This window comes from Elephantulus edwardii, unplaced genomic scaffold, assembly GCF_000299155.1.
Source record: "Elephantulus edwardii isolate Elephantulus edwardi_28Jun2011 unplaced genomic scaffold, EleEdw1.0 scaffold00041, whole genome shotgun sequence".
Lineage (NCBI taxonomy): Eukaryota > Metazoa > Chordata > Mammalia > Macroscelidea > Macroscelididae > Elephantulus > Elephantulus edwardii.
Window position 1 is genome coordinate 3,167,184 of NW_006399791.1, and position 12,400 is coordinate 3,179,583.

The window sequence follows — 12,400 nt, forward strand, 5'->3', positions numbered from 1 at the left end:
TGGACCACAATACATCTTTTGGACTCGGGTTTCTGTATGAAACTCCTTGAACCAGGAGACATAGGGACAGAAAGCCTTCACCTCGAGCTGGCACACTGACTTCTTTACTTCTAGCTTCCTAAATTGTGAGAGAATAAATTTCTGTTTGTTGAAGCCATCCACTTAAGGCATCTCTGTTGTAGAAGTTGCACTGCCATCCCAAAGGCACGTAGCTCAAATCCACCAGATGCTTCTTGGGAGAAGGATGAACGATCTCCTCATATGCGATTTACTGTCTCTGAAAATCTGTCAGAGGGTCAGCTATGGGTCAGTTCCAATGTAACAGCACACAATAACAACAACAAAGAACTAAGATGTCCACTGAGTTGGAAACCTAGGAGTCTGGGCCAGAGTTCTGATGAAGTTTCCAGGTGACTCAAGTTTAAGAACCGCTGCCCCATATTTCAATGGAGAACAAATGAGAACCATGACAGACTTTCCACAAGGGACATTACCTGCATAAAGCACAGAAGAATGTTCTACATCCGAGCCAAGACGACTTGCTACAGAGCACCCGTAGACTCCTTGTTCTTTTTTTGTAGGGTTCCATATCTGCAATTTCCCCGCTCCATCCAAAATTATCCTGCAGAACAGTTAGAAACAAGAGGCATTCATATGACACATTCAACTGCTCTGGGCCCACAGTAAGTCACTGAAAAGATGGCAAATTAGACTGTGAGCTGGCAGAGACTCCACAAGGTGACCTTACCAAGCTTTCTGCCAATAGGCAGAGAGCTATATAAAGCAGGAGAGTGGAAAGGACTCTTCTCTTGCCTTTCAAGTTGCCATGGAGGTGATTCAGGCTTACAGTGAGCCCAGGCATGTCAGAGCAGAACTGGGCCTCACAGAGTTGTCAATGGCTGACTTCTCTGGAGTTCACCAGGCCTTTCTCCTAAGATGCTGCCTTATGGACGACAACCTGCAACCTTTCAGTTTGTAGCCGAGTGCATTAATCATGCAGACCACACTTGTGGCTCTCTCTGGCCTTAGACTCAGAGCTGGATGCAGCTTAACTGGTGAAGAGATTTTTCTAGGTACTTATCGAACACATTCTTTTCAAAGTGTAAACTATCAAAACCTATGGGTGTGCTGGCTGTTAAGCCCCAGGTTCCTACTGAAATTCTCCTTCCTAGTGGACTGCAGGTGTGGATTTTGGAGAAGGAAATTTGTAGTGGAAGTCCACACTTTGAGCATGGCTGCCCTGTGGTGAGGGATTATCTCACGCCATCTCTAAATGGAGTAAGTCAGCGAGGTAGTGTGGTTTATACAGGATTTTGATGATACTGTTAGGAATCAGGGCTAACCTGCATGTGGTTTCCAAATTATAGATATTCGTAAAATGTTTCATATAAATGCTACTCCAGCACTACAAGCTGGATGGTGTTTCCTAAGCAATGAAGTTAATTATTCAGAAAAGCAGAGAAGAGAGCTTGTTCTAATTTTTTGTTTGTTTTTGTTTTTTAATCTTAGTTTCATAATGATTTGAAGCTTCCTTGAGACCATCTGGTTCCAGATAGATACGAATTCAAAGCCCACTTTAGCAATCTTAACCAAGCAGACTATTATGATTCTATTTCATACCAACCACTCAGAACGAGCAGGATTGTCCCATAGGACTTCTGAGGCTGTAACTCTTATGAGGACAGATTGCTTCATCTTCATCCCAAGGATCGACTAGTGGGTTCAAACTGTCAACCTCTTGGTTAGCAGCACAACCTTCAACCCACTATGCCACCAAGGCTCCTTAACAAGAAGTGGGAAAAGTTTGAGAACTCTTAAGTTAGGCTCTCTGATTCCTTAACTTTTGTTGCATTCTTGGTTTTTGAGTTCTAGGATAAAAGAATTCAACTGTTAGGTATAATCTACTTTGTCATTTGAAGACATAGGCCTAAATATTTACTGTAAAAAAAGTCAAATACATCTAGTTTTACTCCAATGTTTTCCCATGTTAGTTTTGATGCACAAGAGCATGATAAAGAAAAAATATTTTTCCCTTAAAGTATCTGAGGTCTACAAAATAATTTCACATCTACCATTTTATTTGTGTCTTTTCATATTCCCCAAGGACAGAAAGGGGGAAGTTTAAATTCTTAAATAAAAATAAGTACAAAGGAAATGTCTATCATCTCTTGTGTATGAATTGCAAGATTTAGAGACAGCAGAGAATGCAGAAATCAATTTTGTTATCTTATGTAACATTAGTGATTAGTGGTTTTTTTAATGTGATAACTTTGCACTGACTTAGATAAGGCTTACAAGAAATGAATGCATGACATTTAATCTTGTGTTCTGTATATTTAAAAAAAAACACCCCAAAACCCTTGATGGTATCACCTTATATTTGGATTATAAGACATGTTTTGCATGATCTATGCTATTACATCAGATAGGCAATCTTTCTAAAAAGGCTACTATTTGTGTTATATTAAAGCATCAAAGTTAGTGGTCAAGAAATATAGCCCTTGCTTCTGACCGGCTGTGAGCTAATGATTCTGTTCCTCAACAACCTCATCAGAAAACTATTAGCATTGCCCTGCTAAATTCAAAGCCCTGAAGTGAGACTCAGATGTGACTGTTGTTGTGAGGTGCTATTGAGCTGGTGTGGACTCACAGCAAACCTGTACACACAAGGAAAGGGTGAAATGCTGGCCCACCTCTGTCCTCTTCATTGTGATATTTGAGTCCATTGCAGTTACTGGGTCAATCCAGCTCATTGAAGACCTTCCTCCTCTTCTGCTGACTCTCTGCTTTACAAAGTATGATGTCCTTCTTCAGGAACTGGTCCCTCGTATGTCTGAGGTATTAACAGTCTCATTATCTTCACTTCCTAGGGTCATTCTGGTTAAACATTTCCCAAGACATATGTATGTGTTGTTCATCTGGCAGTCCACTGACAGTATATTCAATGTTCTTAGTCAACACCATAATTCTAATACATCAAGTCTTCTTATTTATTGCCTACGTTTCATATCTGTGTGTGATAATTGAAAATACCCTAGTTTGGGTTAGAGACACATTAGGTCTTAAAGTAACATATACTTTTAAAGTGTTCTTTGCAGATTCCCTAACTTAATTTGATTAGATCATTTGATTTCTGGATTGCTGCTTCCATGGGTGTTCATTATGAACTCACAAAATAAAATTCTTGATAACTTCAATCTTTCTCCATTTATCAAGATGTTGCTTATTAGTCTAGTTGTGTGAATTTTTATCTTATTTGTGTTGATGTGCGATTCACATTAAATGGGTAGTCCTTGATGTTCATCAGCAAGGGCGCCAAGTACTCTTTACCCTAAGCGAGTATGTGTGCCTTAATCTGCATATCACAGGTTGTTAATGAGTCTTCCTCCAATCCTGATTCTGTGCTCTTTTTCATATAATCTGGCTTCTCGTACATTGCATAAAGGGCTTGATGTCAAATGACTGCCTGACTTGGGATCCAGCTGAGAATAATTACGTATTTGGGAAATTCCATTCTTCGCAATGTCAACTATCATTTGCTATGATCCATACAGTCAAATACATTTGCACAGTCAAGAAAATACAGGTGAACATCTTTCTGGTATTCTCTGCTTTTAGCCAAGAACCATCTGACATCAGCAATGATATATCTCATTCCATGCTCTCTTTTAAACCTGGATTGGATTTCTGGCATATCCTTGTTGATGTAGTGCTGCAATTATTTTGAATAATCATCAGCAAAACTTTACCTATAATTGGTATTAAGATATTGCTTGATAATTCTACATTCTGTTGGATTACTTTTTTTAAATGGGCACAAAGACTGATATTGTACAGTCAGTTGACCAAACAGTTTTCCTTCAGATCTTTTTATATAGATGAATGAGCATTTCCAAGGGTACATCTGTTTTCTGAATCATCTCTATTGATATTCTATCAATTACTGGAAATTGCTTTTAGCTGGTGACTTCAGTTCAGCTTAGATTTCTCCAATCAATATCACCAGTTTTTGATCATACACAAACTCTTGAAATGGTTGACTATTAGTTGTTTTTGGTAAAATTACTATCATTTCCTTCCATCTTCTCCTCCCCCCTCCCTTAATCCCGTATCTTACCCATAGAATCCCTCTCAAGGCTTAGTCTTAGCCACAGAATCCAACTTACAGCTTAGATTTTTCTTTAGTTCCTTTAACTTTTTGGTTTTCTAACTCCCATGCTTTGCACATTTAATTATAATCACATTGTCTTCTTAAGCCAGCTTCTGGAATCTTCATTCAGCTCTTTCACATCATCATGTCTTCTGTTCACTTTAGTTACTCATCCAGAGGAAATTTCAGTTTTTTTCTAACATCTATTTTGGTTTTGACTCTTTTCTTTCTCTTTTTAAAATAACCTTTTTCTGTCTCCATGTATAATATCTATGATATCATCCCACATCTGGTCCTTAGTCGTAGGTGTTCAATGTATCAATTCTATTCTTCAGATGATCCCTACATTTCAGTGGTAATACTCAAGGATTATACTTGGGCTTTTGTAGATGAACTTTACTTTTTCTTTACATAGAAGCAATTAAACACCTGTTTTATTTGACTCCTAGTCTTGTTTTTGATTGATTGATGGTATTGAGCTTCTCCAGGTCTTCTTTTCATAGATGTAGCTGATTTGATTCTTATGTATTCCATTTAGTGCATTGGGAAAGTCTGCTGTCATGGACCTCTCCAGAGTGCTGAAAAGCAATGATGTCAGTCTAGAGACAAAGTTGTGCCTAATCCAGGCCATTGTCTTCTCAATTACTTGTTATGCTTCAGAGAGCTGGACAATGAGTAAATGTGACAGAAGAATAGATGCCTTCAAGTTGTGGTGTTGGAGAGGAGTCTTGGACATAACACGGACTGCCAAGTAAACAAATTAGTCTGCCTTGGGGAAGGTGAAATCAAGTCTCTCCTTGGAGGCTTGGATTTGGAAGCTCCATCTCACATAATTTGGGCACATGGCCAGTAGACTGGTCCTTAAAGAAGGACATCATGCTTGAAGGGGGGAAGGAAAGCACAGGTGAGAAAGACTCCAGATGAGATGGATTGATACAGCATCTGGGGCAATGGGGGTTGGTGTGTTGGAATTAGTGAGACTGGCTCAGGACAGGGAAGGGTTCAGAGCAGCTGTACATAGGGTTGCTATATGTTGCAGGTGACTCAAAGGCATATAACAACAAAAACATACTATATTGATCATTTTTTATTTAAGCCTTATGTTTAGAGTAAAAAAAGACTGTGGGGAGGGCCTTTGTATTTAAAATCAGTTGTTGTGACAATATTTTGGAGAACATTCATCTAAGTGGAATAGCACTCATCTGTCAATATGCTATATTGAGTTAACCTGGGGTTGCTGTGATGCTGAATTTTGTGCTATTGGGGTGTCAAATGTCATTACAGTTACCCATGGTGGACAGTGTTTGGTGGAGCTCCCAGTTTGACAGGATGGGAAGCAGGACGGGCATCCACTTCCTAAACAACATGGCTCGGGAAACTCTATGACTTTGAAAAATGACAATGGTTATAGAAAGGCTTCAGGTCTTTTGTTCATAGGGTAGCTATGAGTCATTCTCGACTTGACGGCTATCAACAACAACAACAACAACAAGGTACACATGCTTAATGCCCCTGATGTTATTGAGGAAAACATGTTTCCAGTTAATGAGTCAATGATCATGCAAATTTTGATCATGTGACCACTAGCATAATTTCTATCACAAAGTGCCTGTTTTTCAACTACAGATCTTTCCTTGTTTCTAATTTTTTTTGCATTATAATCACTTATTATTACCACTCCATTGTGATTTGACCAACTTCAGGGTGCAGAGGTTAGTAAAAATCTTCAATTTTTTAATACTTGGCATTAGTGCCTAATGGGTAAAATAAAATAATAGTATATTAACTGGTCTTCCTTGTAATTGCATGGATATTCTATCATTGACAATACTGTTCTTGAGGATAGATTTTGAAATGTTCTAATTAAGGACAAATGTGACTGCATCTCTTTTGAGGATCTAATAATATTTCTTTAAATTCTGATTTATATTTTATACATAGCATGGGATTACTACCGATAGGATTTTTGTTTGTAATGGCATTGGAGATGATAGAAGAATTGATGCCTTTGAGTGGTGGTGCTGAAGAAGAGTAATGAATATACCATGGATTGCTAAGAGAACAAACAGGTTTATCCTGAAGAGGGTTAGACCAGGCTGCTCCTTAGAGGAAATGATTCTGAAGCTTCATCTGACATACTTTGAAATGTTGTAAGGAAGGACCCGTCCTTGGAGAGGGATGTCATGCTTGGGAGGATGGAGGGACAGTGCAGGAGAGGAAGACCGTAGATGAGATGGATTGACTCAGTGACTGGAGAAATGGAGGTAGGTGTGTCGGAGACAATAAGGTTGGCTCAGGATAGAGCAGAGTTTAGGGCTGTTGTACATAGGGTCGCTATGAGTTGCAGGTAACTCGATGGTACATAACAACAACAACAACAAATGGCATAATAGTGATTTTATTTCTGAATCTTATTAAATGCTCTGTAAATGTGGGCTCTGCCAGCAGTTATTCTTTCTGTATCCAGACCTGTGGCATAATTATAGACTAGTAACTAGAATAATATGATGGTTTTAATTTTAACATGCCAGCCTATATATGAAAAGTACAGCCTAAATTTTTATAGTGTACTTTCTAAATAATCCCATTGGAAGCATATTTTGAGGAGAAGGATTTTGAAAATATTTACAAGAAAACAGGAATAGTTATTAAGAAGGTATATACTCTTGAGTTTTTAATCTCTTCTTTTACTTACTTTACTGAGGGCTGTAACAACGTTCCATCCTTGGTCCACGTGTATGTGACCTCACTGGGGGTTACAAGGTCACACAGTATATTGATGATCACAGTCTTTTTTGTAATATATATTGTATTTCCAATCCTTGAATTTATTGTTGTATTAAATGAAATGGTGGGAGGATGCCTTTCCCTCAGGAGAACAGGTGCCTTTGGCTTGAAGGTCAGCTTGCCTGAGTTCTTTGCATTTGAGTTTTGGGGCATGCCTCCTGTTTCCTCTCTCAGCTGAGATGAGCGAGGTCCCCCTTCCTGGACACCCATCCACGGCAGGTGAGAAGGCTGCACCTTAGCTAACTCTGCCACCAGCTGATAGATCACTTGGGACGCAAGCTCGTCACTGACCTCTCCGGTTTCCATAAGCTGACTCAAGTTTCTTATCAGCTCTTCAAACTGGGCTGTGTCCATGCTATAGGCTCCCTGTTTAACGGCTGCTTCAAACTGCTTGTTCTTTAGCTCCCAGGAGTTGGTGTTTCCTGCGGAACTGCCACAGGGGTCCAAGAGAGCTCTCAAGATAGGCTGCTTATGAATTTGGCCATCATCTAGATACAGCTCATTTTTGTGATTCCACATTTGCCGCATTTTATGCCATGTGGCTCCCAAACTATTGTCTTGGCTGTGGCCCATCATTGGATATCCCCTCCTGTGCTCCCGAAGGGCTGGGGGTGCAATGAGTCGATTATCAGTACCGATGAGCTTGAGAACTACCGTCTCCTGGGCCGAGCCTGCAATGCACCGGTACACACCAATGTCAGGGGCTGCGAGGCTGTGGATTTTGAGGGAGCCCGATTTGGTGATGCCCAGTCGTTTAGAGTTCTGCAGACAGTGGCCATCTTTCTCCCACTGGATCCTGGACTTCTGGAATCGTCGCACTGGGCATTTAATAATCACCGATGTGTTGGGAAGCAGATAGGCTCTGCTCCCAATGGTCAGGTTAATGCGCTTCTCCTCCCTTGTCTGAATGTAGACTCTCTGGATGCCCAGGATCTGAGGACTCTGATCGCGTTGTTTGGTTTTTGTCTCTCCTTTTCTTTCTGCAAGGAGAAAAGAAAAACAAAGAATGAAACACACACCTCAATAATAAATACCTTTTGGTACTGATATTTCAAGACTAAAACAAGTCAACAAGTATATATATTTTTTTCCTCTTTTGAAACATGCCAGGATAAAAATATTAATAACATATCTCTGTGTCATTGCCAGTGAGTTGGAACCAACTTATAGCTGACCCACCAGTGGGTTGTCAAGGAGTTTGCCCATCTTCCTCCTGAGGAGCTGCTAGTGGATTCGAACTGCCAGAGAGGCACTGCCTTTGGGTGAGAAGCATAGTTCCCTACCAACTATGCTACCAGAGTGCCATAACAGTATGGAAGGAAACACCCAAAATATCCTCAAACTCAATGTCGTGGAGTCTGGACCGACTCATAGCTGACCCTCCAGTGGGATTGCTTATCTTTCTCCTGGGGAGAAGCTGGAGGGTTAAAAGTGCCTGTCTTTGGGAAAAAAGTATTTGGTAATGACATGTCAAATAAGGGACTTATATCTAGAATTTATAAAATACTTGCGTACCATAACAAGATAAAGATAAATAATCCAATTGAAAAATGGGCACAGGATATGAAGAGACACTTCACCAAAGAAGACATTCAGATGGCCAATAAGTACATGAAGAAATGTTCAAAATCCCTAACTCTAAGAGAGATGCAAATATAAACAACTATGAGATAACATCCCACCCCAGTAAGAATAGCAAAGTTTAACAGAACAGCAAGCAACAAATGCTGGCAAGGTTGTGGAGAAACTGGAAGCCTTATTCACTGTTGGTGGGAGTGTAAAATGGTGCAACCACTGCAGAAGGTGGTATGGTGCTTTCTCAAAAAGTTGCAAATAGAGATACCATTTGACCCAGCAATTCCACTACTGGGAATATACCCCAAAGAGACCATAACTGATATCCAAAAAAGATATATGCATACCCATGTTTATTGTGGCTTTGCTCACAATAGCAAGGAGTTGGAAACAACCTAAGTGCCCATCAACAAACAAATGGATAGAGAAACTTTGGTATATTCACACAATGAAATACTATACTGCATTGAAAAACAAGGAACTCATGCAATATTATTCAAAATGGGTGACGCTGGAGGACATTATGCTGAGTGAAGTATCTCAGTCACAAAAGGACAAATATTGCATGGTACCACTGTTGTAAAACAGGACTTACATCAGGGTTAGGGGGAAACTGAGAAAGATGGGTTCAATAATGTATAGTGCATTGAAACAGATGAAGGAGAAAACTGTTTAGAAGCGCTAGGTATTTTTGTCATGATGGGAGTCCAGAGTGAAGGCTACAAAGTGGAGTGGATGTGGACCTGGGGGGAAGGATTATAAAACAATGAAATAATTTTTCTTTTATTTTTCCAAGAGGGGAGTGTACTGTAAGGGGGAGGGTTGGGAGGGGAGAAAAGTGCAACAATGAATGAATGGAAATCCAAAATCTCTGTAAATTTTTATTGAAATTAATTAAAAAAGTGCCTGTCTTTGGATTGGTAGCTCAACTTCTTACCACTAAGCTACAAGTTGTTGTTTTAATTACGTGGCATCGAGTCACTTGCGAATCTTAGTGACCCTATGTACAACAGCCCTAAACCCTGCTCTATCCTGTGCCAATCGCACTGCCTCTGACACACCCATCCCGATTACCCCAATCACTGAATCAATCCACCTCATAGAGGGTCTTCCCCTCCTACACCGTCCCTCCACCCTCCCAAGCATGATGTCCGTCTCCAAGGACCTGTCCCTCCTTACAACATGTCCAAAGTATGTCAGACGAAGCCCCAGAATCCTTGCCTCCAAGGAGTAGCCTGGTTTAACCCTCTCCAGGATGAATCTATTTGTTTTCTTGGCAGTTCAGGGTACATTCAATAATACTCTTCTCTAACACCACAGCTCAAAGGCATCAATTCTCCTTCTATCCTCCCTAGTCATTGTCCAACTCTCTGATGCATAACAAGTGATTGCAAAGACCATGGCCTGTATCAGGCGCACCTTAGTCTCCAGAGAGACACCGTTGCTCTTGAGTACTTTAGAGAGGTCCCTAACAGCAGACTTACCCATCGCAATACGTTTTTTTATTTCCTGGCTGCTGGTGCCAAGAGTGTTGACCAAACCCAAAGTCATTGTCATTAAGTGCATTCTGACTCACAGTGATTCTGCAAGACTAACCTACAGCGTGTACCAGACTATGACCCTTACAGAAGCTGACTGGCTCACCTTTCTCTCGGAGTATCTGGTGGATTCACACGCCTGACCTTTCAGTTAGCAGCCTGGCATGATACTTGTACCATGCCTGGATTTGGATAAATTTCATAGTGACCAATTATTTTAGTAACAAAGAGAACCCATTTGAAGGAGTTTCAAGAAAATACAATTAATCTGTAAAGCCCTGGTATGGGGACGTATGAGGTGAACAGCCAAATTAAACAGACCATGGGAAACCAAATTGATTGCTCTCCAGTCAGCCCTGATGTCCAGCCACCCTCCGTTGTATTTCTGAGGCTGTCCATCTTTGCAGAAGGACACTGCTCATTCTTTTCCCATGAAGTGTCCAGTGAAGTTGAACGGCTGAGTTTTTGGTTAGCAGCCTGATAAACTACACCAGCAAGACTCCTTAATGAAATATACCCCAAAACCTCAAGCCAAACCGACTAAGATCAAACTGGTTCAGACTTGTAATGACCCTTAATCAGACTTTTGATCTTGGAAATTTTTATTGAATCAGATTGTTCTACATTCTGCCACAGAGTGGATGGTAGATTCTAACTGCCACCCTTTTGGCTAAGAGTTTACCCTAGGCCACTGGGGCTCTTTAATGAAATAAGGTGATTCCTACATTTGAGGGATAATTTTGTTCTATGCTATGTTAATATAATGGCTTCAAAGTTACCCAGGTTCTAGACACACATTTCTGACATATTTCTACACTGTTCTGTCAGGTTGGGCCTCTACCTCCTGGAAGGACAGCCTTGGGGAAGCTGATCTCGTTAAAGATCAGGATATAAAAGAGGAAGTAAAAGTAGAAATGTGTGTGAGAGCATTTGAAGGCTCCAAGAGGAGAAAGTTCAGGAACTCCAGTTAAAGTCTGGTGGTGGGGCAGAAATGGAAAATAATAATCATAAAAAAATCCAGAGCAAGCATCTTAAAGCCCACAAATCAGAGTTTGACTCTTAACTCTGCCACTTGAACAAGTCATTTAATCAGACCGAGTCGCAGTTTTCTCACCTGTAAACTGTAGGTAAGGATACCACCTACGTCAGAGGTATATGACAATGAAATAAAATCTGAATACACTCTCATATATGACTGGTGAGTGCTGGTGGCCTAGTGAGTAAAGAGCTGCACTGGCCAACCCAAAGGCTAGTGGTTCGAATCCACCAGCTGCTCAGAAGGAGAAAGAAGGGCAATCTTCTAAGTTTGATTTACTGCCTCTAAAACCTGCTGAAGGCTCAGCCACATGTCGCTTCTGACTCGATGGTACATAACAACAACATATATGACTGGGGATGACCAGATGACAAAGGCAGGTCTAGCAAGCTGGAGGGCAGTCTGAGTGGGAACTGGAGATGGCTGGGATCAAAGCTGACACTCTTCAGAGTCTTCCCCTCTAAGAGAAGTAGCTTGCAGTTCCAGTTCACCTGGGGATGGTTTCAATGTGTCTAGAGTGGACCTGAGGTGGGAGGGTCACCAGGGTCCTCTCTGATGATGAATGAGGTTATTGGCAGGTTGGAGAGAGTGGGCTGCAGGGTTTGGGCACACTAGAGAGTGGACTCACACGGAAGGGATTGCTGGATTTGGAAGGTCATGAAATTAGGGTCTTTAGCAGTTTGAAGACTCCTTCCAGTTCTCCTGGTAAGGACCTGACAGGGGCATGATGGGAGAAGAAACAGATGCAAAGCCCATTTGGACAGCCTCTCAGTTCACAGGCACTCCTAGTGAACTGGTGGGTTTACTAGTGCTGGTTGATCAGAAAGTTCCTTTGAGTCTTCTTGGATGGCTTGTGAGCCCTTTAGGGTCTGGTCTGCTGAGATGTGGTGGTTTTAGCTGTTGCTGTTAACTGTCGTTGATTCCTACTCATGGTGATGCCATATACACAATGTTGACCTAGACGACATAGAGTTTTCAAGGCTGTGATGTTTCAGGAGGAGATCACCAGCTCTTATTTCTAAAGTGCTTCTGAGTGAGTTTGAAGGGCCAATAATTTGGCTGCTAGTCTAGTGTTTAACCATTTGAGAAACCCAGGGAATGTAGGTTCAAGAAAAGAGCAGGGTGGGATTCTTAGTTGTTGAGGTAGAGACTGCTTCTTGTTGTTGTTATGTGCCGTCGAGTCGCTTGCGACTCATAGCGACCCTATGTACAATAGCCTTAAACTCCGCTCTGTCTTGTGCCAATTGCACTGTCTCTGACACTCCCATCCCAATTATCCCAGTCACTGAATCAATCCACCTCATAGAGGGCCTT

General features: G+C 41.1%; 1 protein-coding gene across 1 annotated transcript in view; it reads right to left on the minus strand.

The window, feature by feature from the left end:
* Positions 1–12,400, minus strand: part of ADAMTSL3 (ADAMTS-like 3) — a 313,622-nt gene that overhangs the window by 78,935 nt on the left and 222,287 nt on the right. Inside the window, exons 16-17 of the mRNA XM_006885199.1 lie at positions 6,846–7,917; positions 495–622 (exon numbers count right to left, since the gene is read on the minus strand). Of these exons, the coding sequence (XP_006885261.1) occupies positions 495–622; positions 6,846–7,917 (1,200 nt within the window). The remainder of the gene's footprint in view (positions 1–494; positions 623–6,845; positions 7,918–12,400) is intronic.